The 27,048-nt window shown below is 40.9% G+C and overlaps 1 protein-coding gene across 2 annotated transcripts in view; it reads left to right on the forward strand.

The window, feature by feature from the left end:
• The window catches only part of ZNF532 (zinc finger protein 532), a 44,614-nt gene that overhangs the window by 1,554 nt on the left and 16,012 nt on the right, over nt 1-27,048 (forward strand). For both annotated transcript variants that reach the window (XM_065747117.1, XM_065747118.1), the window contains exons 3-6: nt 10,414-12,773; nt 18,072-18,253; nt 20,961-21,137; nt 25,642-25,804. In XM_065747117.1, the coding sequence (XP_065603189.1) occupies nt 10,434-12,773; nt 18,072-18,253; nt 20,961-21,137; nt 25,642-25,804 (2,862 nt within the window). In that variant the 5' untranslated portion in view covers nt 10,414-10,433. The remainder of the gene's footprint in view (nt 1-10,413; nt 12,774-18,071; nt 18,254-20,960; nt 21,138-25,641; nt 25,805-27,048) is intronic.

The raw sequence follows: 27,048 nt of genomic DNA on the forward strand, positions 1-27,048 counted from the left end.
CAGAGGTCTGATGGAGCTCCAGCGGATTATTAGTTGCATGAATTATAATTTTGTGCAGTAATGAAATAAGAATAGGAAACCTGATGAGCAGTAGCTTCAGCTTCTGGGCGATGACCACTTCTAACTCGAAGCAGTGGGTAATGGATAGGGTTCTTTTTTTTTGTTTTCTGTTAATTTTCTTTTCTGACAAATAAATGTGTTCTTAGATGTGAGCAGGCATTTGCATCTTGTGGAGAAAGCTGGAGGATTCAGAGGGAGAGGGGGAGAGGCAAGAAAGCTGTAATGAATGTAGCAAAGGGAAGAACAAAGGCTGTTAGAGCTTGCACATTGGAACACTGAACATTTTGCCTTGGGGATTCTTTTGCCAGAACTGTTACTTCCTTTAACAGGAAATCAGCAACTCTAGAATCTTATGCGGTATGATTTAAGAAAAAAAAATCCTACCAGTTTTGGCTGCGTTAGCTGCTTTGGTAATCTGCAATCAAGATAAATATGGAGGCAAAATGGTGAAAACCTTCTGTTCTGGTGTGAAATGAGGGTCCTTCCCTCTGTGCTCAGCAGAATAAAGTAGACAGTCTTGAAAGCCCTGAAAGACTGGGATTCGGGTAAGTTTTATGGTGGCTGATGATAGGCAGAGCGCCTGCATCGCATCAGAGTGTGACAAATACAGGGGAACCTTTTTATTTCTGATTGCAACAGATTGCATAAGGTACTTAGGTATTAATTGTAGGAAAGTGAAAATAGCATGCCAGTGTTTCGCTTGAAATTGTATTTCCGTGGGTTTTGCTGCAGCTGCAATGTATTGTTTCTCAGAATCAATAGGGCAGTAGGTAGCTTGTGTGGTGGAGCAAAATACCTAACATCACTAAAGCTGATCTATTTCCATCTTCTGTGTAATTCCAATGCAGAGGTTCTGTATTTGATTATGCATCTGTAGCAAAATTATGCTTTACAAGCGTGAGTTCTTTTTGCTTGATAGGAATTGTACCTATTGCTGCTGTTACTGCATGCTCTTTTCCAAGGGCCAGCTAAAATGTGTGTAATGTGAGAGCACCTTGGGATTTTTTTTTTCCTCTCAACCAGACTAGTAAGGTGCTCTGAAGTTTAAAGTACTTGAATGGCCACAAAAATCATTGCATCTGTTTCATTTGGGTTTTTGAACAAGCTCTGCACTATGAATTCTTATTTTTAGCACAGGAAGTTCTGAATTTGCTGGGCTTTTTTGTGGGCTGTAAGATAAGAAACCTGGATAGATGCTGGAGTCTGCAGTATTCTTAGTGAGTTGGCGGGTTTTTGTGTTGGTTTTGGATTGTTGTTTTTTTTTTTTTTTGTTTTGTTTAGAACTGGAAGATTTGTAGATACTTTTCACTGGGTGCTTTTGCACATAGGCCTGCTTCCCTGCAGAAAATGCCGCTGAACGTGTGGGGGTTGGTCCTCTGCCTCAGCAATCATGAGCTCATCTTCCATTGAGGCTTGCCTTGAGTGTTGGATTCCGAGAACAAGGACAATGATTTATCAAGTGCCAAGTCTCCTTTCAATTAATCAACTAATTTTTATTCTTCAAAATAAGAATGGGTGGTAAAATGCAGACACGCACACAGATTGCTGGGTTTGTGTGTCCAAAATGCTTTGCCTCTCACTGGCCTGTGTGTTGCTGGCATTTCCCTGCAGGCCATGCCTGACCTGGAGCTCTCAGTGAGGCTGTCTGGAGCAGCGTCATGCTGCTCTCCAGCAAGAATTGCCATCCACTTTAAAAAAATTACGGGAAATAGGGAGGAAGCAAGTGTCATTTAGTGTGTGGTTCAGAGTTGCATTGAGTGACGTGATTTAGCTGTAGGACTCAGAAGGTCAGGTTGATGGTTTGGACTTGATGGTCTCAAAGGATTTTCCAGTTTCAGCATCTGTCCAGAATTAGATAATTCTGTGCTTCTAAGTTGGAAATCCCAGTGTTCACCTTCTCGTTGTACGTGCAAATTACTGATGTTGCTGTGCTGGCTCAGTACAAAATCAAACTATTTAAAAATAGCATGCAAAAGAATGATGTGGGGGCTTAGCAGCTTTTCATTAAATCATCTTTTAAGCTAAGGTTCAGGAAGCTACAAGGCCCAGAATTTTGGCATGATATGATAGAGAAAGGCTGATGTTCTAGTTCTTTTCCTCCTTGAGGCATCCGGGTTTTTTAAAGCATCTTTATTGTTCAGCTTGCATGAGAAGACATCCAGTAGGATGTAAACTGGTCCTGCCTGTTTGTGGAGGCATTTTCTTTCTCCTATTCAAAATTTCAGAACTTTGTTTTAAAAAACACTGAATGTGAGTTTCTCCTGTTACACATTTTACATTTACAGATTATGCCTTTGGTTTGTGAACTTGAAGCCTGAACTAGCTCTGTTGCTGCTGAGCGAGACTTCAATATAGCCGGCGCTGGGTTCTGCTTGGTACAGCATAGCTGTTCTTGGATTTGGGAAGGGGATGTGGATATTTTCTACATCTGTTTTGTGTAGGACCTGTCTGTGTGTAGCTAGTTCTAGTCTCAGAAAACTAAACAAAGCAGTTGTATGTACCCAGTTGTGCCATCTGCTTTTGTTGGTATGTTTTTGTTACTGTATGGTAAAGTCTACATTTGTATAAGCTGGTGGAAATAACTTCTGCTGAAAACCAAAAAACTTCATTTAGTAACTCTACCATAGCAAAGTTATGTCTTTGACCAGCGGACATGTACTTGGATGGTTGTATTTTACAAGGTGAGAGCAGTGTGCTCTGTGCAGTGCCAGCCTCCTAAATCACAATTCCAAAATGTTGTACTTAATGGTGATGGGAGCTGGGATTGTGCCCCAGGTCCAAAATTTGTGGGCAGTGTCTTAATAAGCTTCCATTTGATGGAGCATTTAGATGTTGAAACTGGCTGTACTTTGTGAGTATGGGTTGGTCTAAGTGCTGGTTACTGGTTTTAAACTTTTCTGTGTTGAAGGTTGTCAGACACTTGAGCCTGTTGCCCTGAGAGGTTTTGGAGCCTCCATCTCCAGAGATGCTCAAAACCTGACTGGATCCCAAGCATCCTGTTGTGGTTGATCTTGCTTAGGGCCAAGAAACTGCAGTTCAATCTTATTTCCTGATTCAGTGAAATGTCTGTTGGAAACTTCTGAGCTAGTAAGGAATGAACCATGAAATTCTTCTGAAACTATTGATGGTGACATGGCTACATCGAATGGCAAAAATCTAGACATTTTAGCATTAGAAATATTCTGATAATACTTCCCTCCCTAAACTTTTTTTAAGAGAAAAGAGGGATAAAATTGGTAAAAAGTTCTCATAGAAACCCAGAAAGGCAAATTCAAGTTTCTCTGACTTTAAGGGTGTATGTGGAGACAAATCTGATTTTCATTTTGTAAGGGGACTCCCATGTATAGTGTTGAAATAGCAGAGTGCTTGTTATAAATTCTAACTGTAAAACATACCAGTACTTCAAAAAGATGCTTAAAAAAACAAGGACTGGCACAGCAGCAGCCCGTAAAGAAAGTTACATTTGTGGAGGCAAGTATCTGTCTGATTTTTGTGACAGTAACAGGTCGTGGGAACCTTGATAAGCCAAAAGGCCTGTATTGTATGTGAGTACGATCAGCACTGTTGATTGTGGTTTAAGTGGCCTCTTGCATATCCTACTTGCCTGCTGAGTATTTCAAACCACACTGAGTCATGATTTGAGATGTGGTTTTCATTTCCTGACAAAGTTTTGGTGGTTGAGCTAGCATATTGCTTTTGTCTCTCCTTAGATACTTAGCTTTCAGAGTAAATAATAGAAAATGTTAGTCCATCGTCATTGCTCTTATGTGTTGCATAACTAATGAGCTGCTTACAGGCTGTGTGTCATGCTGACATGTGCCTTGGCTTAGGAGATATTGCTGTAATTCTTATTGAATCACTTAAGTTTTCTCTACATGATGAAATTTCTTGGCATAACAATAGAGAAATAAAAAATATGTATTTTCATACTGGTTCGGCTCATTTGAGTGTTTACACCAAAAAGCACCTTTTAATTTCAGCAGCAATTTGTAGGCAGCTTGGCTTTCCTTGTGGAGAGTAATGTGCCCCATCTGCAGCTGTGCTGAAGCCCAAGTTACAGGATGCATCGTATTCAGAAAGTGAGGACAAAATGTTTTCTTCTGTATGCATTTTTCCTCCTTGGCAGAGGGGGAAGGTATCTGGGACCTGGAATCAGCTTGGATACAGAGCCTGACTAAAGTTCCTTACAGTAAAGCTTAAACTGCCTGCCATCCTTCAGAAGCAGCTGTTTGCTTCTAAGCTCTGGTGTTTCTCCGGTTGCTGTTTACTCCATCTCATATTTGAGCCTTCCTCACACCTACACAAAGCATCACTGCAGGAAAGCTGTACTTTAGAATAGTCTCATCAATCTGAAGCAGTAGAGTAGAAGCTCCCAAGCTCGCTCTCCTTTGCATGTGTTCTCTTCTTTTTCTGGAAAGTGCCTTTGAAAACCTTTGAGTGCCTCTGTGGTTTTTCCATCTTACCAGCCAGGATATGAAAGCCCATAAGGCTTACAGGAATGCTACTATTTCTCATCACATTCCTCTCCTGCTTGCTTGCTGTCTCGCTGACAGTAGAGTGTTCTCACAGATGGGTTCTTGTTTGTACGTAATTGTCTGAGTGAGTGCTTCATAGGAATTTCTTATCAGATGAACTGGAGTGAAAAGGCAAACGGGGAGAACGCGGAGTGAAGCTGTGTCTTCCTTTGGCTGGCACCAGGTCCATGTTCTCTGTGCTGCTCATAGAAGTCCTTATTCAAGAGGTACATTTCCAAAGAAAGAAAAATGTGTGCAGTCATAACAGCACACTTTGAACAGAGAAATAAAATTATCTTGGTTTCTTCTCCAGAATTTATTTCAGACCCTGCATTTCAGTAACATGCTGATGCACGCAAAGCCAAAGAGGTAGATGGAAACCATGAATTAAGGATGTTCTTACCTGTCCCAGAGCCTGGTCCATAGGTCTTTGGGCTCACTAGGGGTCTCACCACAAGCCTAGTCATCCACCATCAAAAAACCAGAGCCCATAAAAAAACTGAACCCAGAAGCATCATTCCTACCTGCACTGTAGCTTTCTGGTTGTACAATTTGTGTTGGCCTTACTCTCTGCAATCACTGAATAATCTGTAAAGCAATGCTTGAATTTTTAAATAACTTATAAAGTATTTCATATCTTCTGTCAGAAGTGACAGTCTTTTCTATGACATTCTCCTGGTAAACATCAATGGACAGTGACGTGGAGAGGCAGGAAGCAAAAGGAGCATTACAAAGACCACCATCATTTAAAAATGAGGTGGTACTTGGGCAGAACCAGCATATCTAAGAACCGACTCTTTATATGTACCCCCAGAATTAGGGATGCTTAATTAAAGTTGTAATCGATCTGGTGTGTTTTGTAGAATATGCTTCCAGTTGCCAGTCTGGTGTGTTGAAGTTAATTTTTTCCTCTATCACTTAGAAATTAAAAAATGAGTATTTCAGACAGCTATGTTTGAGGAGGTGGGGTCTTGCAGATTGTCAGTCTGTTTTGTTTGTCAGGTCTGAGGAATATATGCTCGGTTACGCATATTTTGGGCTGTTTCTTTGTTTAATTATGAAAACCTGCATTTGCAAAGTACCCTTGAAAGTCATTATCAGTAAAACTGATAATTTTGATGGCAGCCTTCTGATGGGATTTTATTTATTTGTTTGTTTGTTTGTTTGTTTGTTTTACTGGCTTCTATATCGCTTGGTGACATTGGGTTTTAATCTCATTACTTTTCAAAGAAAGCAGTTCTCAAAGAAGTTCCAGTTCCTGGAAAATCACAGTTCCCTAGGGAGTCAGGGACTTGTCTCATGTTCTGTTCACAGTACTTGCCGCCTTCGTGTTGGCACAGAGCAGGGACACGCCAACAGCTTGTGTGGGAGCCAAGGCCTCAGTTGGTTTCAGTATTGGGTAGAAGGCAGAGTTTTGTCTTTTAAGAGAAAGGGTTATGGGAAGGTGTTTGGGTAAAAAAGGGAGAAATGTGGCTTGGGAATCCTGGCATTGTGATGGAAACTAGTTTATGCAACCATGTTACACCTTTAGTCTACAATAGCAAGTAAGAGAGAAATAAAACATGAAGGTTACGACTTTGCTTACTTGTTTAGTGAGACACACCAGGTCTCTTCTCCCTTCTTGTTTGATTTGGATTGCTTTAGAGATTTGCAGAATGGGTGAGATCCTCTGTTAAGAGCAGCAGTAGTTCAGGTGCCCCGTGTAGAAGAAAGCACTCTGTACTCGTGCTCCAGGAAGTGCAGGAGTTGGTCTGTGTATGCATGAGATAGCTGTGGCTTTGTGCACTGTGCTCTCTGGATGTATTTAAGATCTTAGCATAAAGCTGAAGACCTCTACATTCTTCGGGGATACTTTTCCTTTTAGGAATTAGCCTCAAGGAAGTTTCTTAGTAAAGAACAAGAGTGTCTCTTCTCTGTTACGTAGTTCTGCTCTTAAAGATATGTGGTTAAGTAAAGTTGCCTTTTCTTAATTCACAGCCGATACTAAATGTTAATGACTGCAGCACTTGGAGGAAGTTTCAGACCAGGGGTGTTTGTAGCTCTTTTTGAGTGTGTTCAGTAGCTGCAGAGAAGCCATCCATGGTTGGATACATAGTGGGAGAGCACTGCCGTGTATTGAACCATGAAAAGCTGTCAGTTAAGGCTTTCTGGCTTTGGACTCAAGAACCTTTTCCATTTAATTCTTGTAAGAACTTTCTTTGTAATGTTAATATTATGTGTGTATTCAATTATTGTAAACAACAAAAGGATGTTAAAAGCTTGCAACCCAGCAATCTCTGCTCAGGAACTTGTAACCAGAGCATTAAAGTTGTAATTCAGTCACAGTGAACCATTACATAAATACCACTGTCTCTTTTTAATCAGTCTAGGTATCAGCTTTAGCTCAGCATTGTTCCTCTGCATGTGTTACATTACCACAGTTCTGACTATTTACATGGCAAATAAGACATGGCTGGAGCAAGTAAAAGGATGCTTTAGATGTTTGTATTTCAGATTATATTCACGATAGTGCATTCAGTGTGTTTCCTTAATTTGTGCTTCGTTTATGCACAAGTTATGCATCTGGTTGGAAACAAGGGCTGAACACCAGTCTGGTAGTTCTAGGTGGTCTTCTGTTCTTGTCTGCTTTGCTGGACTGTGGGCTACACCTGTCTGGCAGTTCTTTTCTTCACAAGTCACTCCTAAATTCAGCTTAATGTAACTGACCTGGAATGCACTGCTGGTAGGGCTGATGGCACAGTGCTGCACAGACACATCAGCCGTTTTTAAACCAAGTAGTGTTTTGTCCCAGGTACAAAGTGGTCAGGACTGCACCTTCAGGCTGACTCACACCATGGAGATATCAGTGCAGGGAGGAATTTTTTCCATTATCATACTTTATTAAACAATTAAGGCATTCTGGAAGGGGTTTCAGTTTCAGTTTTCTTTCTGTTAATGCCCTTGCTCACGTGAAGTGAATGATCATCTTGGCCAGCTCTGTATTTTCTGAGGTTGTGATTCTTGCTTACAGGAGGTTTATTGTGTTCACGAAGTTCTCATTTTGTATATTTGTTGAATTTTCTGCAGTATTTTGCTTTTCTTGTTAATACAGGTCCAGAAGTGAATTAAAAATCCAGTCATGTCTACACCACAGCCAATACTATCTCTCATAGTGCTGGTGACACGTTACAGTTATTAGGTAGCTGCCTTTGTCACTGTGTCCTTCTCACAGGACTTGGAAATCCTCTGGGCAGAGGTTAGGCTAAAGTCCCAGTCACCAGCATTGTAGATAAATATGATAATCAGAATAATCTTTGATATAGGAAGGTGGCTGCTGAAGGTGGCTGTGTTATGTACTGAATGCTATGAGTTAGCTTCTGGTGATGCTGGAAGAGAGCTGAGCTGTACTGACTGCTTTCCTCAGTTATCGCCATTATGAGTTTTAAATGGAGAGGGACAGAAATTTGCTGTATTGTTAAATTTTAAAATTAAATAATAACAGCAGGATTACCAGCGCTGTGAAGCAATCTTATGTCCAATAAATACAGTTTGTAACCATAAATAGGATTTGGATGTTGTGTTGAGGGACGTGGTTTAGTGAGCTGTTTTAGAGCTGTTGGTGATAGGTGAATGATTGAACTGGATGATCTTTTAGGTCTTTTCCAACCTTGGTGAATCTGTGATTCTATTATTTGAGTTACAAAAGTGAAATCTTAATAATGAGCATTTACCATGATACTCTTTTATGTGTTTTCCAGTAAGTAAAGAAATTCTGAGTTAATTAAGGAAGGTAGATTCATTAATTGCGATAATACAGCCATATTTTCTAAAAATCAAATAAAGAAATAATCTCCACAGAACTTGATATAATTAAAAGGGCTTAGTAAGATAGACAAAGCAGCATAACCATTCAACAGATCATGTAAACTATGTTGTATTTATTTTAGGTAGCAAATGAAGTGGCAGCATGTATTCCAGATTCTTGTCTTTTCCTTGACAGATTTTCCTCAGTAGCCTTCCTCAGAGTCCATAATGGCTTCCTGTTGACCAGCATTGATGCATAGACAAATCTTAACAGATTTCAAGTGGAGAAATTACGCCTTCCAAATAAACCACATCTGTATGCAGAACAGTTAGAGTTCTGTCCATCTTGATAACGATAGGCATAAAAATGCACATTTAACGCTAGCATCTGCCTTTTGGCTAATGGTTCTTGGTGTTGTTACAGCTGGATTTTACCAGCCTGCAGGTAGTTTCTCTCCAAAAATTATCCCAAGATAAACCAGGAAGAGTAGAAGATGATCTGCTGAAGTTGTTGGGATACATCTCTATTGGCAAGTGGGTTCCAGCAGACCATTTGCAATGGAATATAGTCTAGTAGCTTCTCACTTACCGGACTTAGCTTGAACTCAGAGGCACTGCTGTGGTTTAATCACACACTGATGGCCAATGCTAATCAGTGCTGGAGGTAGCGTATTGAGCTGTATTAAAGGAATGTTTTTCTGTCTTTCAGTGCTGATTCAAAGGCAGAAGGGCAGGTGGGATGTGGCCTAACTGGGTGTCCTCTTAACATTAACGCTGATTTGGTTAAACACTTTTTCAGATTGAATGCTGAATTTTGCATGATAAGTACCAAACAATTGAAGTGTATTAAAGACAGCTCTGTCATAACAGTGCAGATTATACCTGTGCATAGTTATAAAAGAAAATGGCAGACTGTGCTTTCCATAACTGATTTCTTAGATCTGATTTCTTAGATGCAGGTGGTTCATGGTGCACAATTTTGCATATTCTTGAAGTGCGTAGAAAAGGGCCAACACCATGGTGGGATTTATAATCTGAAAGTATGCTCAAAAGTATTATTTTTTCCTTTTTACACAGCATTTATAAGGGTTCAGTTTTGAGTTATCTACTGCACATTGGAATAGGAAGAAAAAAAACAAAAATATTAGAGGCCAGCGGTAAATGGAAGGAATGGGATCTGGAAACCTGTGAGGAGAAGAAATAAAACTAAAGATCTGGTCAAAGATATAAGCTGAACTAAAGACAGCTTAAAAATAAGACTGAAGGGAGATAACGGTATTAGCATAAGGGCCGTTGTCGAAAGGGTAGGTGAATAGAACTGCATGTAGTTCATTCAGGTTGCATCAGGAGACATTCAGGTTAGGCAGTGAGGGACACAAAATTGTGAAAATGGTGAATGACTGGAATATATTGCAATAGAGGTTGTAGAATGCAAGGTCTTTAATGTAGGTGAGACATCTGTTAGGGGTAGCATAGATACAGCAGATCCTTCGTTGGAGCTGCTGAAAAAACACAGTGGACATGGGGGAACAAATATTCCATAATTCAGATGAAGTGGTTTAATTTTCAGAAAACAAGGCAATAGTCTTGAACTGCTAGTAGAAACATATTTGTTTTACTGTCTTCAAGAAGGCTTATCGGGTTGACTGTGCAAATACCAAGGAAAATCTAAACTTAGGAGGATATACAGATTCCTTGTGTTTTTCTGAGAGAAGCATCTTGCTGTTGTCATGGTGTGGGTGGGAGAGGGTAGCAGAAAGTGTAGGAGGGTGATCTGGAATAAAGTGATTTGATGAGAAGGTCTGTACCAGGAATAAAATTACTAGGATGCAGTCTATGAATTTGATGGATTACTGTAGCTCTTGGTGTTGTAATTCAACTGTACATTGCATACCTGTACTAGGATACTATTTGTAATACGTAATCTCTGAAAATATGACTTGAGAAGTGAAATTAAACTTTCTTGCATGGCATGTGAGAGCATGTGCTTATTTGTTTAAGAGTGTGCTATTAGAGCTTAAAGTACTGAGATGAGGATCTTCTGCTTGTTTTACAGATTTGCCTACAATCAAATACATGACCATGGGGGATATGAAGACCCCGGATTTTGACGATCTTCTTGCAGCCTTTGACATACCAGACATGGTTGACCCAAAAGCAGCTATTGAATCTGGACATGATGACCATGAAAGCCAGATAAAACAGAATGCACACACAGATGAAGATTCTCATACGCCAACGTCATCTGATGTTGGTGTGAGTGTCATTGTGAAAAATGTACGTACTATTGATTCTTCTGAAGGAGTAGACAAGGATGGCCACCATTCCACAGGCAATGGCTTGCATAACGGCTTCCTAACGTCCTCAGCTCTTGACAGTTACAGTAAAGATGAAGGGAAGTCATTTAAAGATGATGGGTCAGTGTCTGAGACAACACTGAAGGATTCGGCTTTCAACCAGTTTAGCCCAATTTCAAGTGCTGAAGAATTTGATGATGATGAAAAAATTGAGGTAGATGACCCTCCAGACAAAGAAGAGATGTGTGTAAATTTCAGAACAAATATCCTGACGGGTTCTGTTTCTCAGCAGGAATATGACAAACTAAAGGCACTTGGGGGAGAGAATTTGATTAAATCTGGTATCACAATTTCAAGTAGTATAGATAAAAATAAAGTTGCCAAGCGAGAGATGGAGGCAAACTCTGTGAATTTAAGTATCTATGAGCCTTTCAAAGCTCGCAAAGCAGAAGACAAATTGCTGAAAGACAGTTCAGAGAAGCTTCTTGACAACAGATTACTTGATGGAAAGCTGGGTACTGAAAAAAGTGAAATGACTCTTGCGAGCATTTCACAGTCCAAAGCAAAGTCATCAGCAAAGCTTTCTTCGTGCATTGCTGCAATTGCAGCACTGAGTGCTAAAAAGGCAGCTACAGATACCAGTAAGGATTTACAGTCTAATTCAGGAGAGTCTTCTCCTTTACCAAAAGATATGAGTGAGAGTCCCCGGGCTATTGAAAAATCACCTGAGTCTCAGAGTCTTATTGATGGTGCTAAAAAGCCATCTGTTAAACCTTCTGACAGTCCCAGAAGTGTATCAAGCGAAAACAGTAGCAAAGGATCTCCATCTTCTCCTGCAGGGTCCACACCAGCAATTCCTAAAGTTCGCATAAAAACCATCAAGACTTCCTCTGGGGAGATCAAGAGAACTGTTACTAGAGTGTTGCCAGAAGTTGACTTAGACTCGAGTAAAAAAACTGAGCAGACTGCTTCTATGGTAACATCCATGACATCCCTCCTGTCCTCACCAACTTCTTCTGCTGTTCTCTCCTCTCCTCCTAGAGCTCCTCTCCAGTCTGCAGTCGTTAGCAATGCAGTTGCATCTGCAGAACTCGCACCAAAGCAGGTCACTATTAAACCTGTGGCTACTGCCTTCCTCCCAGTTTCAGCAGTTAAAACAGCAGGTTCACAAGTTATTAATTTGAAGCTTGCTAACAATACTACAGTGAAAGCCACTGTAATATCTGCTGCTTCCGTGCAGAGTGCCAGTAGCGCCATTATAAAAGCTGCCAATGCGATACAGCAGCAGACTGTTGTGGTGCCAGCATCAAGCCTTGCCAGTGCTAAACTTGTGCCAAAGACGGTCCATCTCGCCAACCTTAATCTTCTGCCTCAGGGTGCTCAAACCACCTCTGAACTCCGACAAGTGCTAACGAAACCTCAGCAACAAATAAAGCAGGCAATAATTTCTGCAGCAACCTCACAGCCTTCTAAAAAGGTGTCTCGAGTCCAGGTGGTGTCATCTCTACAGAGTTCTGTAGTGGAAGCGTTCAATAAGGTGCTGAGTAGCGTCAACCCTGTCCCAGTTTACATCCCCAACCTTAGTCCCCCTGCCAGTGCTGGAATAATGTTGCCGACACGGGGTTACAAATGTTTGGAGTGTGGTGACTCCTTTGCTCTTGAGAAGAGCCTGACCCAGCATTATGACAGGAGGAGCGTAAGAATTGAAGTGACTTGTAATCACTGTACAAAGAATTTAGTTTTCTACAACAAATGTAGTCTTCTTTCCCATGCTCGTGGACACAAGGAAAAAGGAGTTGTAATGCAGTGTTCGCACCTGATTTTAAAACCAGTCCCAGCAGATCAGATGATAGCATCTCCTTCAAGCAATACTGCTACACCTGTGCTTCAGAGCCCAGTAGGAGCTGGTTCACACACTGTAACTAAGATACAGTCTGGCATCACGGGAACAGTCATATCAGCCCCAGCAAGTACCCCCATCGTTCCAGCCATGCCGCTAGACGAAGATCCATCAAAACTCTGTAGGCATGGTCTAAAGTGTTTGGAGTGCAGTGAAGTTTTCCAAGATGAGACATCGCTTGCTACACATTTCCAGCAGGCTGCAGACACAAGTGGACAAGTAGAGTATCATGTGTTTAAATTCCCATGTTTCGCCTATAAGCCTAGGAGACTTTGGAAATGCTTTTCTTTCATTTAGGTGTTAATTATCTGAACCTCCATGATTAAAAATGCAAACTAAAACAACAAAAAACTTGCAAGCAGTTTTATAGTGAATGTCGACATTTTAAAATAAGGAGTTTTTGTAGAGTTTTTTAGGCCCTGAAGTCTGATCCAGTGTGTATTTTCACTGAAATTTAGCATAAGCTTTGTTGCAGCTGAGTATTATAACACTGAAATTCATAATGGTCTCTGAGATTTTTTTAAATGATTATTGCTGTGCTTTGAAATGAGATTGTCCTGTGGAATCCACTTAATTGGCACCCTCATTAGCAGCACACCTATTTAATCTGAGTAGTAGTTTTTAAGTGATTCATTCTTTATTTCTCCTTGTTTTTTATTATTTTCATGTAGCAATAGCAGTGAGTCTGGCATTCCCTGTTACCTACAGGGAGAAACAGCTAGTAATTGATTCTGCATAAAGGATATGCATGTTGTTGTTTTCAGGTCTTTTTTAACCGGATAGTGGTATTCAGTAGCATACGTGTCTTGCTGTGTTGACTTTCATTTCCTCTTGCAATTGCTATTGAGTTAAACTTACATTAGCAAAGAACTTTAAAGTGGTTTATATGTGGCCTGATGTGAAAGAAACACATCATTCAATAAAACTATTAATCAGTGTGCAATGTATTTTATAACCCTGTAAGAATTCCGATCATTAATTAAATGATGGTGTGCCAATTAAAAGGGATTCTGTTTTGTTTCAAAGCATTCAGTTAAACTTGATGCAGCAGCTTGTTGCTGGACATCAGTAAAGAGCTCTGTCCCTGCTCTGACCCATCAAGCCAGGAACATTCTTGGGATCTCATAGCAGTGTGTAGGATAAGTCCTTAGGTTAGGAAGGTAACTACCCTGCTGGTGCATGTCAATATTTTTCTCCATCATAGGTCCATAAACTATCATTTGATGTGTATTAAGATCCAGTAAACCTTGGGAAACCCCTGTAGTGCTTGGTACTACACAAACAAGGAATTAAGGCAGTGCAGAAGCATAACAAACCAAATGGGTCAGACCAACAAATCCAGTGGAAATAGGCTGGGAAGATGAGGCAAGAATAACGTGGAAAAAAGAGCAACAAAGTTTAAATAATAAAGAGCTCTGTACTTGCTTTCTGTGGGGCCTGTTTTGGTACAGTCAGGGATCCATTTTTGTACAAACACCGTTGTCCTTTCTTGCTGCCTCTTCCCCATGTTTTTTGCCCCATTGCTGCAGAGGAGCAGAGGAAGGCTCATGAAGGTACAGGAGATAGCATTGCCCACCGGTGTGCTTGTATCTCTTTGTTGGAAACTCACTGTCTTAAGAGGACTGAGGTATGAACAAGGCCTTAATTCCTGCTTAGTAGTGGATTTCCAGATTTCAGAAGGAAAAAGCACTTTTCATGTCATTCCATTTTAAAAGAACACCTCTAATAAACATAGTTTTAAGAGTTGGTTGAACTATCTATATTTTTCTTAGTCATTTTGATATATCGATCAGCAGTTTTCATTACATTTATTTAAGTTGTGTTTTGCTGCATGCTGTGTGGTGTAGGTGTACAGATACATCATGGAAGCCATTCAGCTGAAGGGCCACTTTAGTGAGAACTCTTTTCATCCCCTCCTCAGCTGGCATACACATCTGCAAGAGTAGTGCTTGCTGAAGAAAGTCTTTGTATAGGTTTATGACAAAAGTTAGTATGTCTCCGTGATACATTACCCCTCTAAAAACTTGAAAAAGAAATGCTCTGATTTCTTGTTTTCTTCATGCTTGGCGCTGAGTTTTTGTTGTGAAAGGGTGATTGTTTCAGCAGAAGGAAACAGGAAAGCTAGATAATGTATTTTCACTTGGGAAGGAAGGAAGGTAAAAATACTTGGATTTTACAGCTCATCGATGTGTTCTTAGTGCCCACCTACTCTTGAAACAGAAATTGCACGCTGTTGTATGTGTTACATGGGTATAAATAGGAAGGAGCTGTTACTTCTTTTTCAACTCTTGTTATAAAGGCGGTATGTTTATTTTTGAATAAAAAAGTAGTAAAACATCCTTAAAAGTTAAATAATGTTCCCTGTAACATTGCTACCTTTCTGTAATCCCTCAGTTCTGTTAGCAGTCCTGTTAAGAAAAATGAGAGCACTCAGTGATGTGTTTCATGGCTGAGCAAAGCCCTCACCAGCTTACCAGGGTGACAAAGCAGCAAGCCTGGGCTAGTTCATGTTTGATACTCATCTTATTCACAGCTATGTGTTGTTCTTGTGGGTGCTGAATAGCCAGTTTGTCTTCATACTCATAGTTCTTGTCTACCTTTATTTTCCACCTCTACAATTTTTTCTTTTAACTTTTTTTTTTTTCTGAAACTTTGACTTCAAAGGCAGGCAGGTGATGGTTTTCAGAGACTCTGTTGTTTTGTTTCTTTTTATGTGGGTTGGAGTGAGAGAACTGGAATTTAATGCCACCTTAAGCCCAGAATAAAACAGTAAGCAAAAGTGAATTTCAGAATTTCACAGTAGATTCTTCTACTCTAATCAGTTTCAATTAAAAATTTCATGGTGCTTTTCAGACTAGCAAACCAGTAGCCCTAACGGATAGTGCTGCCTGCATTTTGTGTTGGCCTGTATTACTGGATCTTGCAGACTGCTGCTAGCAGAATCAGAGTCTGGGACACCCTTATTTAGGGGATGGTTGTTGAATATCTGTGAAGTAGCATAGCATCCAGATTTCTTTTCATAGTGTTTTGGGAGGACTATGAAAGGCCTCTATTTTAAGAAGCTCTTCTATGCTGTTTTCTTACTTAATATAACGCTCCAGGCTCTCCAGCATCACGTTGCCGCTTATTAGGAATGGTACTGAATCGCAGTAAATGCAGCAGACACGTGGTAAGCCAAACGTAGTCAGGTTTTGGGCACCTGTGAGCCTGAGCTGAAGATGAAGTTGGCATCCCAGAGCAGTTCTGTGCAGTGTTGGAAGACAGGAGACTGGCTCAGACTCTGTCTGTTGCTCTGCTGAGGACAAACACTGCAGTTACAGTGGATATCTGCTTGTGTTTGAGCACCATTTCAGCCTTCCCATGTTGTGGAGGTTCTAATCAGAGTGAATGGTGCAAGATGGCTGCAGATCATCCATCTCAGACAAAGCTTTCTGCGAGGGTATCTAGTAATTTAGGCTGGTAGCAGTGCTGATATTCAACCTGAATTTAAAGAACAGTAGATTTTCTTTGATTAACTTCCTCTGTTTTAAAGTTGTGCATTTTGCCATCTTTCTCTCATCGGGTCATTTAAGAACTGTCTTTGGTTGGAGTCTGTGTTCAGACACACTGTGCAGTTATCAGAGTAAAGTGAACCATACAGAAGAACACATCCACTTCAGAGTGTGTGACCCCCAGGTATTTCATGTTAACATTTCTCCCTAAAGTTGATGCTTAAAAAATAATTCACAACTATTGTATGCAGCCTCAAAAAAAGGCATTTAAATGAAAAAGAAAAAAAAAGGAAGAGTTTGCAGGTCCCAGAACAAAAATACTCTTGTTCTTAGATTATCAGTAATATTGTCAATATATGAAGCAATTAAGAAATTACTTTAGAGCTCAGTAATGAACAGGGTTCTATTTGGTATAAAAACAAATAACTTGAACAGCTATTGCTCTTTAGTCATTGCAGTTAGGATCTGCCTTGTTGAGTGAAAGAGAGCAAGTGATTTTTATGTGCTAGCAAAGTCGCCAATACTAGTAGGAGAGAATTTCATGAAATGTGTTTGCAGCACTGTAGTATTTCCTCTATAGTCTACAGCAGTAGCCTTGATGCTGCTGCTGTGTGCACTGACTCTTAACATTTCTAAGAGCCTTAAAGGAAAGTGGCCTGAATTGGAAGAAGGGGGTGACTCTTGGTGAAGCCCAGTAAGTAACGGTTTTAATGTGAGGAGAAGGATTTTCTTAATTATTTGAAGATACATTTATCTGTAGGTTAGCAAGTCATTTTTAATACAACTCTGGAGATCTTGTCTATAATCTTGAGAAACGTACACATCCATCTGCAAGACTCTTACAGATAATGCTGCTAGCAATATGCTGAGCTCCTGTTCAAAAGTACCCGTGTCATGAAGGAGTCTTAGTTTTGCTTTTAAATCTTAATTAATTCCATGGTGAAAGTCATAATTCCCAAGTCATACTAATTTAAAACGCCTTACAGAGTAAGGCCTTAGGAGGTTAAATTCATTGTTCTGCTGGAGTTTCTGTTGGAGTCAGTGGAGCAACATCCCTGATAAGAATTAAGCAGAAGCATTGCTCCGTACAGACTGTCAGCCACTGCTTAGTGATCAGAGAATATTGCTGTAAGTGGAACGGTTTCACCACTGGATTTACAGGTTCTGTTCTTTGTGCCCTCCAGGGATGGAAAGCAGCTGTGAGCAGAAGTGAACCCTGTTGACAGCTCCACTGCATCGTTTGCACTTTATCCCAGGAGCGGCACAAAGTGCATCGCATCGTTGAAGACTTTTGTAAAAAATTACTTATGTGTAACTAAGTACAAGAAAAGACTTAGGGTTGGAAGTAACTCCTGCACTTAGAAAAACTGCCCTTACAAAGACTGCGTAAATGTGTTAGATGCCTGTAGTTCTAGATGGACTATAGTTAGATATTTGACAGTGCAGATGCTGGAGTTTAGCCTGAGAAATGCACTTTGAAATTATCTACAGACTTTGTGACTGACAGTACTTTTAGATATTGAGGTTATTCCCAGTAGAATTCATTGGGAGAAGGGATCAAAGAAAATGGGGATAATGGACTTGGTGGTGTTTGTTTGTTTTGTTTGTTTTATTTTTTCCCTGTGTGTTTTGTTGTTTGTTCATTTGTTTTAATTCCCCGTGGTTAAAACTATCACGTTTGTTTCCCAAAGTTCACTTAGACCCCTTGCACTTGGAAGGCAACCTCCTGAGGCACCTAAATTAAATTTAAATAAATTAACATACATCATCTTTGGTCAGTGGTGAATGAAAGAGCTTTGTTACGTCAGAATCTGTCCCAGAATGCCCGTGTATCTAGTGCCAGTAGGGATAACATCGGCCCTGTGAGGTTAGTCAGTAGAATCTGAATTTAGACCTTGCCTACTTCTTTTAGCTCACATCACAGTCATAACATTTAACCTTTTATTTGTATTACAGTGTTTGACATGAGAAATTCTGTATAGCTGAACCCAACCTTTTGTTTCATCTATTTTGGTTTATTGTTTAGAAGACATGCAATATCTGCCAGATGCTGCTTCCTAACCAGTGCAGTTTTGCATCACACCAGAGAATTCATCAGCATAAATCTCCATACACGTGTCCTGAATGTGGAGCAATCTGCAGATCTGTCCACTTCCAGACTCATGTCACTAAGAACTGCCTGCATTATACTCGAAGAGTTGGTTTTCGGTCAGTATTATGATTACTTTTGTTGTCAATTTATATGTAATTTATGTTTTCAAAAGTAATTTTCCATTTTCATAAGCATTGTTTGTAGAATAGAGCTTCATGGGTTTAAGGTTGTCATGGCAACAATTCTATTAGTACTACAAATTTTTGAGTAAATACTGCATTAGAATTCAGCTTTGTTTTGAGCATCCGCTCTTGTACGTTATTAAATCGGAATATTAGCTAATCTCATCCAGCCATAAAATGTCAGATTCAGGCCTTCACAGTTTCTAAGGTCTGGAAAATTCAGATGTATTTTCTTAATTTCAGGTTCATAATGGCCTTCTTTTTTTTTTCTTTTTTTTTTTTCAGAACATTGAATTTTAGGCTGTTCTTTCTGGTAGAATAATCATTTTCTTATTTTCTGCCAGAATTTATTGTCAGGCTCTGAATGGGCATAGTGCACCTGCCTGGTAGCATAGCTAGAAACAGCTTTGTCAAGTCCCTTTTAATCTACTTGCTTTGGGAAGGGAAGATTCCTCTGCTTTACACCACTTGAAGATTACCTTTCTCACCCCAGCAGCCTGCTCTTCTGGTTCCTCCTCATTACTCTTCGGTTTTCCTTCTATTCTTTTGTTCTCCTGTGATGGCAACTCAGGGACCAGAGGCATTTTGTGGAAGTACTGAGTTTCTGAAAGGTTTGAGAGCTGTGTTATCTTGGAAGGTTCCTGGCTGGCTAGCAGGCAGCGCAGCGAGGGATGGAGCAACCCACAGTCCTCAGGCATCCCCACTTGGGAAGGAAGCCTTTTTCCTGCATCAGGCCAGCTGCTGCAGCAGTCATCCCTCAGTCTGAATCCATGGCCTGATGTGGCTCTCAGCTCCTCATGTTTCTTTGATTTCTTTGTTCTCGTCTCCCAAGCACAGCAGTCTTTTTTATTACATACTTCTTACTCTCCTCTACTCTTCTGCTCTTTCCCTTGGCATTGTCTTGAGGGACGGCTGGCCTGCATCAGCAGCACCAGGAAATCATTAAGTCCTTCCTGGTGAATCATGACAGCGTTAATGAGCTTCTCGAGATTTACCGTTAACATTTCATGTCGCACTAAGTCAGAATTGCTTTCTTTGAGGACAGTAAACCAAAAATGTCCAGGTGAGGAGAAGCAGTACCCAGGATAGTGTAAGGCCTTCCTTGCTGCACTCCTTGCCACTGGGACCTTTCATTGGGAAGCACAGCCTGTCCTGCATTTCCAAAGGACCTATGAAGCAGCTGAGCATCTCAGCCCTAAGCCGAGCTGCATCCTTACAGGCAGAGATCAAAGGTGGCACAGCACTCCAGGAAAGGAAGGTTTGGGCCTTAGGAGCTACTTTGCCATACAGTAGAAGATGCTGAGGACTGTTTATTTGCATCCCTAGAGAGTAACAGCCAGACAATGGGGCATGGAGGGATTGGACAGGACCCAGTGCTGCTGAGGGACACTGCAGCAGGCAGTGGGGCAGTGAGGACTCACTGTGAAGAGAGGGCCACAAAGGATGGTTCATCTGGGTGAGCAGAGCAGAGCTGACAGACTGGGAAAGATGAAGGCCATTCACTTTAGAAAATGCCCAGGGAAGTGGAGCCCAAAGAGAGGCAAACTGAAGTCATAAGGAAGGTGTACCAAGTGCTTAAAAAAGAAAGAGTGATATTTCATAACATTCAAAGGGTGAGACATTTGAAAAGAAAAACAATTGAGTGCAGTTTTTTGCTATTTCCTGCTTTATTGCTATCACCAAAACTGTCGGAAAATTATGTGATGTTTTCACAGAAATCATGCATGATAGGTGCAAAAATTATTACTTTGTCAGTCTTCTAGGTTTAAACTGTAAAACCCTTACTGCAAAATAACAGTCAGTGAGAAATTGGTTGGTTTGAGAGATGGTGTTGTCGCAGTTTATTGCAGCATATTCTTGTATACTTACTGGGTAGCACTTAGTGCATGAGGTGCATGAAACTAAAAGGAGCCACTGTGTGTAGAAATGCTTGTGTGCTAATTTTAATTTCGTTTTTTAATCATTTTATTTTAGAATAGATGCGGAAAGGTCACAAATTTTCGACATTGCAAAAGTATGTTTTTGAAAAACAGTTTCAGAATGCCAATCTGATGTGTTGTTGTGATTGCTGAGATTCAGTTCAGTTGCCCTGAACTTAAATTTACTTTTTTTTTTTTTTTTTAATCCAAGAGTTGATTGAATTACCAGTTCAGAAAATCATTACCATTATGTCTTCATTAAATCTAAACAAGAGGAACGGTATGAATGTTTTGCTTACTGGTTTTCCATTCTGGTGGTAGCGGTGTACCTTGCACAGTCTACTGCATGTGAAAAGAGAAAAAAATGTTATCAATTGACAGAGGTTTTAAGCATTCTTTTTACAATCATGGAATATTTCTCTGTTCACCCTTCTGTCTGTCCTGTTGTAATCCCATAAAATGTTCTGAATTCGTATCTCTTAGATTTACAAAGTTAAATTCGGCAAATTTCTTTTTTTCTCATTTTTAATATGCAAATCTCTGCTTGCATTGATTCCTACTCTGTCGTTTATACTTTTAAATTGACAGAATATTGCAGTATTACCTGGTTGTGTAATATATATGCTTACCTCTCCCACTTGCTTGAAAACCAGTGATGATTCCGTGTTGTGCAGTACTGCTTTTTGCTAGGCTGAACTGACTCTTCTCCACTCTTTTTGCAGCTGCGTGCATTGCAATGTTGTATACTCTGATGTGGCGGCACTCAAGTCTCACATTCAAGGTTCTCATTGTGAAGTCTTTTACAAATGTCCTATCTGTCCCATGGCATTTAAATCTGCTCCCAGCACACATTCCCATGCCTATACACAACACCCGGGTATCAAGATAGGCGAACCAAAGTAAGCGAAATTAATCTTTTACTGTACTTGCCTGCATTTTAATAACTTGTGATATTGCATTCTGTCCTGTGCTTACAGTATTAAGTACCATACAACCGACAGTTTGTCATCCATTTGGTAATGTGTTGTGTTCTTGTGATATATATTTCTAAGTTTTTAGCTAGGATTTTGGCAAAAGTTAAATTTCCATTTACAATGGCAGTGTCAGTTCTTTAAGCACAGCAGTACAGGAAAGTAAAAGAGAGCAGAGTTAGGTCAGATGTAAGGAGGAAATTCTTTACCCAGAGGGCAGTGAGGCCTCAGCACTGCCCAGAGCTGTGGTGCCACATCCCTGCTTGTGCCTAGCGCCATGGGCAGCCTGAGCTGTGGGGGCAGCCAGCACACGTCTGGGAGGGCTGTGTGGCCTCTTCCAACCCAACCATGCTGTGATCCTTCTCTGAACTGCAGAAGTATTTCAGACATCCTGCTGGTGTGTTGATGATCCTTGGTTTTTAGTTTGCTTATCTGTGTTTTTACGCCAAGCTAAGAAAGTGTGATTCCAAGGAGAGCTGCTGAGGCTCATCAGCACTTCTGCAGTGATTTTCATAACATCTGGTTGAAAAGTTCAGAAAAAGTGAGTGTGTACTTTTTTTCTATCACACTTACAGACGGCGGTCTGGTAGATGAATTCAGAAGGTTGGTTCCTTTGGTGCCTGCAGAGCTTGGGAAGTTGGGGTGTGTTGGTGCGGGGACCTCTGGGCAGCAGAGCTGCAGGGTTCCTTGGGGCAGGCACTGCTGCTGGCTGGGCAGTGCTTTCCTTGGGCTGCACAGTGCTTCGTGCAAGCTGTAGGCACTGGATTCTAGCTCCACTGTGGCTTTCTGTCAAGCCCAGGCTAAGTGAGAGCTGCTGGCTATGCCCCTTGCGCAGGGCTGCCCACCAGTTCAGAATAAAAATATTATCACTGAGCTGTACTGTGTAAGCTTTTTCTGATATATAGGCTCTGTTTTTTACATTAAGGACAAACAGTTTCTGTCCTGCAGCTGGAAAGGTTGCACATCACATCAGCGAGTGCTTTACTGAAGGCATCAAGGGGCATAATGAGGAAGTGAGATTCAGATCTCAGTTGTTGGATGTTCAGTTGGTGAGAGCTGCATGTGCAGCACATGTGAACTTCAGACATCTCAGCCCTGTGCTTTCAGTCACAGCCTTTCTTTCTGCCTTCCTGCTGTGCTGGTATGAGTGTGGTGCTGAGAGTGAATGCCCCACTATGTAACTCCATTCTGTTTCTCTGAGGAGCACAGAGTGCACTGTGAGCACTGCAGAGCCTTATCACAACCAGTAGGCTCAGGAAAATAGAAGGCAGGTGTGAGAAACAGTGCATCACACATTGTAAGAATTAGATTTAACAGAAATACTTCTTGCCTCTTCTTCTCCTTGCCTATGAGAAGGCGATATTTTATTTATTTGGCAAAATAGCAACAAAATTTCTGCATCTGACACTAAATTGAGGAACCTGCACAAGTGGCCTTGTTTTAACTCAAGGGAGTATCCTATGAGAGGCTCTGAAGCACCAACACTTAACCTGGAACTTGGTTCGGGTTCCCTTGATATTCATTAGAGAGCATGGAAGGACTGAGGCCGCCAGCAGTGTGAGATATTCCCCTAGTGAAAAGTCCAGAAGGTTTTCTGACCTTTGCTCGGATCTGCCGAGCTCATAAACCTGGTGAATTAAGTATTTTGAATTCATTTCCTTTCCACGTGTAAGAGATGGGTTCATGAAATCATCCAGTTTTATCACGGTGGTGTAGGGCTTTCCCAATCCCTGCAGTGTCTGTAGTTCTATGCTCCATCCTCACAGGTGTGTAGGAGTGCAGTGTCACTACAGGGGCTCAGGATGCCTGCATTGATACTGCCCAGCCTTAACGAGGTCTGTCTCATCTATTGTGGTTTTCCTCAGGATTAACTAAAGGTATTTGCGCTGCTCACTATCAACTGAAAAGTGAATTTATTTTCTTTAATTGGTTCCTGAGGATAGTTCTTGGCCAAGCGTCAGCGTTTGTAGCACAAATTCTGTTTTTATTTGTAGTGCTATGTGTTGTTTTAGAAGAAATACATCCACATTTGATGAATATGCCTTTTTGTTACATATAGACATATATTTTAAGTCTGTCTGCAGTGAATCTCAAATGGTTGAAATGAGATCATTTTAATATGGAGCAGTGAATGGCTTTCAACCTTTAGCCTTGTCAGCTCTCTCCTGTAGCATCCCCGAGATGCTTTCATGTGCAACCAAAGCTTATATGTGATTTTACTTCTCCAGTAGACTGCGAGCAGCATTCAGGTGTTTTCCATGGCTGATCTCTTTTTGAATATTGGAAGAACTCTTGCTTACATAGCGAGATTATGAATATATACTGTACTCGTGGTACAAAGTGTATTATTCCACAAGTACTGTATTTTACTGAAAGTGGCAAGTTGTCAGACATGCCATATCATGTATAGCAGATGGACAGCTGCTGTGTCAGTGAGTGCTGCATGGCTCAGGGCAGTGGTTGTTCAGGGCTATGCAGCAGCAGCTCAGGATGCCTCTGGTGTTTGCAGGTTACTGAGCAGTCAGCTCTGACATTGCCAGCAGAGATGCAGACAGCATTATAAGACAGGCCTTAGGGGGCAGAAGAAAAGTGTCCGACACCCCAGAGTTAGGGAATATGTGCAGTTGGTACCAGTGCTGTGTGTTCACCCTACAGAACTGCAGTACTCTCTGCAGCTAGCAGAAAAAGCACTGCCTCAGGTTACCCTGAGCTGCTGTGCTGGGGTAGAGTGTGCATGGATGCTCAGCAGCTGTGTGCGGCAGCCAAGGGAGGGGATCCACCGAACAATGAGTGCTTTGGCTCTTAGAGCTCCAGCAGTGCCTCCTGCAGAGTGCTGTGGCTGCAATGGCACTGTGCCTGGACAGCCTTCTCCTCTTGCATTCATGGCAGCCGATCTGCTGGGCAGTGATCCATCCGCTTCCCAGAAGTGGTCTCTTGGGATCTCAGTTAAATCTGTTAGTAGGCTGTGTGGCATTTACATGGATATGAGGTATGTGAGGTGAAACAGCATTTTAAAAATCTGTTTGTTGTTTTCTTTTCCTTTCCACTTAACATCAAGAAGCATCCCCTATTTCTGGCAAGCACTGTAACGCCTTTCTTGCAGGACTTATCTAAGCAGGCAGAATTCTGAGGAGTAGACATCAGGAGGAGTATGGCAAACTGAAATGATGCCTGAGGAGCATTTGTGCCCAGCAGTCAGGGCAGGTGCAGCTGACAGTGCTGCTGTGCTGCAAAGGGTCACTGCAGAAAGCAACGCAGTACAGGTCCTGAGGGGATGCAGTGCAAATAACAGATATAATAACGGTCTCTTGGCACATGTGAGAAGCAGAGAAAGAAAAACACGGCCACGAGAAAGAGAATGCTTGATAGAGTGCAGAAATAATTTCTTCATATGTTCATGTAGTGTTTTTCATTATTTTAGATATCTGGTCTCACTGAACAGGTTGGACTTTGAAGCCATGTCCTTGTTCTTGTCATCTCATAATGCAGTGCAGAGTGGTCTTTAGAGCTCCTTTGGACAGTGTGCTGTTGGAGAAAACTGCTTGGGAGGAAATAGAAAGGACTTTGGGTAATTTATGTGGGTAATAAGGAAATGTAGTGTGCTAACAAGGTTTGTGGTTGGTGTCTTCTTAATGGAAAGTCATTCTCTAGGACAGAGATCTGTGTCAGGCTGGTGGGGTGGGAAGGCTGCAGCCATCCTTGTGCTCAGCTCCTCTGCAGTATCTTGGAAGTGCCACTATGGATGGCCAGTGGATTGTGTTTCTTACTCATCTGACCATCAATGGCAAATTTCTGGGTTACTTTTCTTCCATTCATTTTCAAAATAAAAAACTGATATGCCTTGACAGAGGAAGCTGCGGTTTTGGTGGTGTCTGTGCATTGCTTTCATGGGTGGGTTCCTAACAGCTGGTAATGGTGAACCAGGGAACTGTCACCCTGGGAAGTTTCAGTTTCAGAGCATTAACAGGTTCCAGACATAGCATTTAGGACCTCAAAGCCATATAAAGAGGTAAAAATAAGTTTATCTTGGAGTACTTTACTGGTTATGGTCAAATCAGTGATTCCCTGAAAATCCATTGCCTCTGCAACCTGAAAGAGGTATATTCTTTATCCTCCAGTTATTGCATGAGTTCAGGAACTGAAGATGTCTTAATTTCAGAGTATCTTAAACAGGAGTTGATGTAACTGGCATATGCTGTTGTTTTCTGGCTTAATGGATTTTAATTTTTTCTTCTATTTTTCTGCTGCTGCTTTACTTTGACTTTGGAGGTTGTTTTGAATGAGTTGCCACTTACCTTTTTTCAGGCAGTGTGAAATGATTGCTTAAACGTGTCAGATCTTGTCTCTGCTGAGAAAAAAAAAGTTAACATTATGATTCTTGTGGGTAGATCATCAACATGACTGACACTGTTTATTGTACTTCTGTTTTTAGAATAATATATAAATGCTCTATGTGTGACACTGTGTTTACTCTACAACCTTTGCTCTATCGCCACTTTGATCAGCACATTGAAAACCAGAAGGTGTCTGTTTTCAAGTGTCCAGACTGTTCTCTTCTGTATGCACAGAAACAGCTTATGATGGATCATATCAAGGTGTGTAGGCATCTCTTGTTTTATTCTTAGATGCTATTTGTCATGCAATATATCATTTGAGAAAATACTGTCGAAAGGCTCACAGTTCCAAGAAGGCTGCTGAAAGAAATGTTAACAGTTCCAAGAGTGATCTGCGAATTAACAAATCACAAATGCTAAAGTCTTCCATTTCAGCAGCTGCACTGTAACCACTTACTTGGTTTTTCTCTGTGGATGTTGATTTTGATATTGCAGGAATATCTCAGTGCGTTGCATTCAGTATGTCATTTTATCAGAATTATAACGGGGCTACTGAAGTAAGCTGGTCCAGTCCTAGCTACTGTTGAGCCTTATTTAGAGTACTGAAGAGTTTTTCCAGTTGTTGGTAGCTGAGAATGCTGAGTAAATGACAAAGCCAAGTCTCTGATGTTCAGAACTCACTGGTGGGAACCACTGTTTCTTGAAGAGATGTAGACTATGTGTGTCTGTGCATGCACACGCACTGACATACACACACGAACACTTTCAGGAAGCAAAAATGAACTTTAAATGGATTTTCTTATCAATATCCCTATAACTGCATGAAATAATTTACTCAAGATGATTTACTGTCATCCTTCAAACCGTTTTATTAGGAATCAGCAGCCCCCTGGCTCTAAGCTGTTAGCTGTACATTTTAAATAAGCTATTGGCAGTGCTGAAGTTTCTTATAGCTTATTGCAGGATGTGGTGCCTGATAGCTGCTGAAGTGGAAAGTAAGACATCTTTCTTGTCTACTAAAACTATCACTTTGTGTTTTAGCTTCAACTGTGGTACCTTTAACCCCCAGAAATCACTGACATTGTAAGGAAAACAAGGTCAGAAGTCTTGGAGAAATAGTTGGTCTTAAAGCCAGTTTTCAGCTTGAGCTGGAGATAGGGAAGGGCTGACCAAGCTGTTCAGAAATACAGTGACTATGTTTTCTTTGATTCTGAGCCAGTTAGGGTTTACTGTAAGAATCGTCTTTGTCTTATCCCAGAGAAGCACCATTACCTCTGCACATACTTTTTTCTATAAGATCTGAAAACCATTATGTTATGTTACCGCATGATCCGACTATAGTCAGAGCCAGGAACTGTTCCTATGGGCTGCGACTGCTCAGATCTCACTGTAAAATTACTCTTTTACTTAAGATTTGGGGATTTATAACTCTTCTGGCTACAGTTTTCTGTGCCAGAATTTGAACTGATGAGCAGTATACTTTTAGCATGTTTCATTATAAATGA

This window comes from Cyrtonyx montezumae, unplaced genomic scaffold, assembly GCF_038088225.1.
Source record: "Cyrtonyx montezumae isolate F1298 unplaced genomic scaffold, pur_monq_1.0 scaffold_41, whole genome shotgun sequence".
NCBI lineage: Eukaryota > Metazoa > Chordata > Aves > Galliformes > Odontophoridae > Cyrtonyx > Cyrtonyx montezumae.